The 6,000-nt window shown below is 50.0% G+C and overlaps 1 protein-coding gene across 1 annotated transcript in view; it reads right to left on the minus strand.

Annotated features, from left to right (window-relative positions):
• The window catches only part of Tmc4 (transmembrane channel like 4), a 9,159-nt gene extending 3,243 nt beyond the window's left edge, over nucleotides 1–5,916 (minus strand). Inside the window, exons 1-8 of the mRNA XM_021166093.2 lie at nucleotides 5,637–5,916; nucleotides 5,061–5,293; nucleotides 4,828–4,949; nucleotides 2,549–2,696; nucleotides 1,858–2,025; nucleotides 1,525–1,688; nucleotides 712–838; nucleotides 367–464 (exon numbers count right to left, since the gene is read on the minus strand). Of these exons, the coding sequence (XP_021021752.2) occupies nucleotides 367–464; nucleotides 712–838; nucleotides 1,525–1,688; nucleotides 1,858–2,025; nucleotides 2,549–2,696; nucleotides 4,828–4,949; nucleotides 5,061–5,293; nucleotides 5,637–5,694 (1,118 nt within the window). The 5' untranslated portion in view covers nucleotides 5,695–5,916. The remainder of the gene's footprint in view (nucleotides 1–366; nucleotides 465–711; nucleotides 839–1,524; nucleotides 1,689–1,857; nucleotides 2,026–2,548; nucleotides 2,697–4,827; nucleotides 4,950–5,060; nucleotides 5,294–5,636) is intronic.
• Between the last annotated feature and the right edge of the window lie 84 nt (nucleotides 5,917–6,000).

Here is a 6,000-nt window from a genome sequence, read left to right on the forward strand (position 1 = left end):
TATAAAGATGGGGCTGGGGAGATGGCTCAGCGGGTAAGAGCACTGACTGCTCTTCCAGAGGTTCTGAGTTCAATTCCCAGCAACCACATCACCATGGCTCACAACCACCCATGATGAGATCTGATGCCCTCTTCTGGCGTGTCTGAAGACAGCTACAGTGTACTCATATAAATAAAATAAATACATCTTTTTTAAAAATCATAAAGGCGGTTGGGGTATCTAGCTCAGTGACAAACTGCCGTGCTTATGCATAGAGCTCAGTTAAAAAGAATAGAAAATAGGTGGAGCACAATATAAGAACAATCCCATCGGGATGGGGCCTGCTCTAATAGGGGCAGGGCTACCAGGAAGGGCAAGGACACTTACTTCCTAGGAAACTGGACCAACAGCGTGACCAACAGGCCCATCAGCAGATCAAAGAGTACAAGTTTGTACATCTCCTGGCCCAGCCGAGTCTCCCAGCACTGAAGAAGGAAGAAATTGGTAGATCAGACTCTCCTGCCTGGAGGCCCAAGCTTCCTTCCAAGGCTCCAAATTGTCAGCAAACATCAGAACCCCACTCGTGAATTGTGTGGGTGGGCGCTTCACTATTTATCAATATTCATGCCATGTTTAGCTTCTTTCCAACCAAGGAGCAGTCCACCCAGTTCAAGGACCCCTATCCGACCTCTAGGCCCAAGAATCCCACCCGTGTGCCCACAGCGTTCTCACTGGAATTTCTTTGTAATTATAGCCGCAGGCCTTGCATCCTTCTGCCTCCATGTTTCCCCCACATGTGATCTGACTCCACAGAGAGATCAGAAGGAACACCAGCGAGGCCAGACGCAAAAACACAGTCCTGCAAGATGAAGGGACTCACACTGAGGTAGTGCCTCCTGGATGCACACTCATGATCTCCTCCTCCACTTCATGTTTTTCCTACCCACCCCCACTTTTCACAGAGCAAGGAACTGAGTCTCAGAGTTTAAGACCAGGACTCCCTGGATTCCATATGCATGGGACTTCACTGCCTCATTCATATGTGTGTGTGTAAATAAATGGCGAATATGCCAATATATGTGTGTGTGCGTGTGTGTGTGTTCTCCTGTTTGTATTTGTGTGCACCACAAGCATTCTGGTGCCTGCAGAGGCAAGAAGAGGGAGTCTGATCCCCTGGAACTGGATATTCAGGCAGTTGTGAGCTCTCTGATGTGGTTTCTGGGAATCAACTTCTGATGCTCTCCAAGAGCAGTAAGTGCTCTTAGCCACTGAGCCATCTCTCCAGCCTCTTTTTGTCTAAAAACAATAACAACAAACTCCCTCCCCAACAAAACAAAACACAAGTGTGTGCGTGCCATCGTGCAGTCCATTCTCTCCTTCTGCCTTTACACTGGTTCTGGGGATGATCTCAGATGTGCACAGCAAGCACCTTTACCCTCTGAGCCAGCTCTCCAGGGTACTTCTCTGCCTTATTTGTAGAACCTTTTCCACCTGTCCCTTTCCCCCTTCTGTCTGCATTCCCATCCCATCCCATGAGTCCAGAACCTAAGCAGGATCAAGACGATCTGTCGGCTTTGAGTGTAGCCCTCTAGTGAGGCAATGAACTTGAACACAGGAGGCAGCACAAAGTTGAACAGAGAAATGAAGATGGATGGTAGATAATCCACCAGAAGCTTGAGTAGTGGGGTCTGTCGGACAAGGGGTGTCTCCTGAAAGGGAGAGAAGGGAGCTGAAAGCCCACCTGTAGCCTCTTCTTGTCTTAAAAGACCCTAAAATCCCAGGAATTCTACACCCCAGTTCACTGCCACAGGGCTTCTTCACCTGTGGAAATGTGAGTTCTAGGACCCAAGGACCTTCCTCCTCCAAGACCCTCTGTACCTGTAGTGTCAAAGTGTACTCGGTGGCCCAGTAGATGCCATAGAAGGCCGCCCCGAGCAGCGCGAGGACCAGCACGTTGAGCAGCACCCTCACCGACCACACCTTGGCTCGCTGGCTCAGAGTCTGCTCCGCAGCACGGCGCCGGACTACTGCTTCCTCTAGGTCCACCTAAGGCCAATAGGGACTGCTTCTGGAAATCCGTCCCTTCAGGCCTGACTTTTCTTCGGATTGAACCGATATAGCCCTCTCCTTGTTCCATACTTTACAGGGCTGTCCGTGGGACCATTTAATTCTTGGGGCACTGGGCCTCTGAAGTCTGGACTTGCATCCCAGGCCTGCCGCTCCTTAGTTCAACCCAGAACTCCAAATCTCGCCCTACCTTCTGTCCAAGGCCTACCCTTCTTTGGCCCAACACAGAACCCCAGGATCCCCCTCCTCTGAGACTTCCAGCTAGTTCACCTTTTTGAAGCCACGTCCTCATTTCACTTGGGACCAGTCTTAGTTCCGTCCCTTTTCTAAATGAATTCCAGGTCCCAGCCCCCCAACCCTCCCACCCCGTCAGTCTCCTCCATGGCAGGCATTCCTAGCCTGGCTTCTGCTTAGTTCTGTCTCTTAGCAATGCCTTGCTTCCTATCTTAGTTGGATCTTGTCTGGTTCTCACTTAGTGGTAGCTCCACCTCCCCAAGCACACCTGTAGTTCATACAAAATGATGCGCTGGCGCAGCCGCACGTGCACGTCCCCGCAGAGGCCAAAATTCCATGCTGAGAACACTCGGTGACTGTAGCTGGTCAGAATGTCTGACTCCGCCAACAGTGTCTCCTTCAACCCGGACACCGAACTGAAAGAACAGACCACCGGAGAAGTATTGGTGGGGGCACCTTACTTACGGAACATACACTCAAAATCCTGTGACCAGGTGCCTCCTGCTCAAGTCAGATAGTTACACAAAGTCTTTGGAACCAAAGGCTAAGAGATCTAGGAAGCAGACACCCTGAAGAGATAGGAGAATTTAGGGGACACTGCCAGATCTCCAGAGGAAAGAGGGAGATATCTAGAAAGAAGAGACAAGAGAAGAACGAAAAATGCATTCTAGAGAAGAGGTGAGCTGGTCTGACAGCATGGCCTTGTAATCCCAGCCCAAAAGAAGCTGAGTTAGGCGGATTTCTGCAGGTTCGCAGGCCCTCCTGGATACACAGTGAGCTTTAGGCTGAGAGGTGCACAGGGTAACACAGTAACTGCCTTGAACTGCCCATTCAGACAAGTGTTTGAGAGCCGGCAAAGACCTAGAGAGACTGAGTAGGAGGAAAGGATGAGAACAAAAGGAAGAGAAAACAGAAATGGACAGAGAGACTATGTTTACCTTCAGTAGCCTCTCCTTGCCCCCTGGACAACTAGGGAGTGTCCCCACATGATCTCTTTAGAGATCTGTTCTTAGTATTTGGACCCGAGGCAACATCCCTTCTCCTGCAAATCAGAAGGCATCTCTATATTTAAAAGAAACTGTCTTAAAGCTTCTCCCAGCTCCCAATATTTAAGTATTTTCCTGACATAACCAGCCAGCAAGGCATGTGTGTGTTTGGTGCATGTAGTGTATGCATAAATACACGGTGATAGTGTGTGTGTGTGTTTGGAGGCCAGTGATGCACATTAGGTGTCTTCCTCTATCACTCTCCATTTTGTTTTTCAAATGGTCTCATTCATTGAACATGGAACTCACCATTTTAGATAGACTGGCTGGACAGTGAGTCCCTGGATCCTCTTGTCTCTGTTTCCCTCCCCCAGCCTCCAGTGCTGGGGCTACAGATGTGTATTGCTGTCATACCCAGCTTTTCTGTGGGCTTCCTGGAACTCATTCTGTAGACCAGGCTGGCCCTGAGTCACAGAACTACCTGCCTCTCCAGTGCTGGAATTAAAGGTGTATGTCACCTCTGCCCAGCTACTTTATTTTTTGAGACAAGGTCTCACTATGAGGGTAAAGCTGGCTTCAAAATCATGATCCTAATGCCTGCCTTCACCTACCTAGTACAGGCCTGGGCTCCCAGATCCATTTATTCATGTTTTATATTTGTTCATAATTTATATTTGTTCAGCCAGGTGTGGTGGCACACGCCTTTAATCCCAGCACTCGGGAGACAGAGGCAGGCGGATCTACAGCCTGGTCTACAAAGTGAGTTCCAGGACAGCCAGGGCTACACAGAGAAACCCTGTCTCGAAAAAAAAAACAACAAAAAAACCAAAAAACCAAAAAACCCCCAAGAGTTCCTGTTCTTCCTGCCTCCACCTCCCAAGTGCTGGAATTTGAGACAGGAGCCAGTAAGCTTAGTATTCTAATTATTTTTCTTTCTACATTTATTTATTTTGTGTGCATGTGTGTTTATGGGATGGCACCAGCGTGCCATGCCATGTGTGTGGTGGTTAGAAGACAACCCATGGAGGAGGTGGCTTCCTCTCCTTACTATGGGGCCTCTGGGGAAGGGTTCTCAGGCTTGGCAGAAAGTGTTCCCACCCGCTGCAAAGTCTTGCCAGCCTAGTGTTCTACTTCTTGATATCACTGGATATTGTGAGATGGAGCCTAGAGTAACCTGTTTTGTGCCCCTCCCTCCCTCCCTTCCTTCCTTCCTTCCTTCCTTTTCTTTCTGAGATAGGGTCTTTCAATGCCAAGTTGGCATTGAACTCAAAGATCTACCTACCCTGCCTCCTGAGTGTAGAGATTACAGGCATGGGCCAACATACTCAAATAGGATTTTTCTGTGCAGCTCAGGGCGGTCTTCAATTTACTCTGTAGCCTAGGCTGACCTTGAATTTAAAATAATCATCCTGTCTCAGCCTCCTAAGTGATGACTTTAGGCCTCCTCTCCTGGCTTTAAAATACATTTCAATGTTGAAGAAATGACTCCTGGGGGAGGGGGTGGGATCTACCACCTCCAGTTTCCCCTGCCTATCAGAATCAGGATGTGGGCATCACTAACCGTCGTAGGATGCACAGCAAGTAGATGACGCCGATGGCAAAGACGGAGCACAGGTAGGTGATGGCCAGGTTCGATCGGGGTGGGTAGAACCCATAGAATAGAGGGGACCACTCAAGGTAACCCTGGGGAGGAAGAGGCAGAACAAATAGTAGGGCCGAGTGATCTGTATGTGTGTCGTCCAGGAAACCAGGCTTCAAAAGTAAGGAGGTTCCTCTGGGGACCATGACACCCACCTCTCCAGAGAGCAAGTTGAAAAGCTGGGTGGGGAAGGCGACCAGGCCATGAGTGTGTAGAATATAGGAACCACAGGGTGAAGAGATGTTAGGGCCAGGGGGACCTGGAGGAGCCCCTTCCAGCCAGGTGGGGATCAGCTTCATGCAGATTTCAATGACAGATGCCCCCAGGTTGAGAAAGAGCAGGAAGCGCAGCAGGGAGAAGTAGGACTCAGTGCCTGCTCCAAACTGACCTGCAGAGGGCAGCAGAGAGGCCTCAGGTCCCTTACCAGTGTAGTTCCAACCCAGAGACCTGGCCAGAGCGCTCCTCCCTCAGACCCAGGAATCTATAACAGAGCCCTGACTCCTGGTCTGACCCTGGGGTCCAGAAACCAGCCCTCCCCCCTCAGATTTCAGTTCTCTTCTCTCTGATTCAGAAGGGTTCAGGCACTAGTCTTCATCCTTCAGACCAGAGCTGCAGGAACCAGACCTTTTCCCAAAGGCCCAGGGGATAATCTCCACTTCCCTCTCTGTCAGACCCAGGAAACCACACTCTAGCCTCAGACCCCAGGCCTCTTCCTTTAAAGCCCAGCACACCCCCAATTTTCTTCAGCGTCCATGCCCAGGGCTGTATAGTTTGAAAGCCTTCTTTCATTTTTCCCTTGGTCCGGGAAAGCTGTCGGGTCCAGTAGGCAGCCCTAGATTCAGAGCCAGAAGCCAGCTGCCCTGTAGCCTGGCTCTTCCTGGAAAGAGAGCAGAGTCAGAGTGAGAAAATGCACGGTTTGGAACCTACAAACTGGGAACCACCCAAAGACAGAAACAACACGATGTAATGAGGACAGGCATCGTGGTACTGTATCCATAAACTGGAATACTCTTTAGCAATTAAAAAGGAACCAAATCTGAGCCGGGCGTGGGGGCGCACGCCTTTAATCCCAGCACTCGGGAGGCAGATGCAGGT

This window comes from Mus caroli, chromosome 7, assembly GCF_900094665.2.
Source record: "Mus caroli chromosome 7, CAROLI_EIJ_v1.1, whole genome shotgun sequence".
Lineage (NCBI taxonomy): Eukaryota > Metazoa > Chordata > Mammalia > Rodentia > Muridae > Mus > Mus caroli.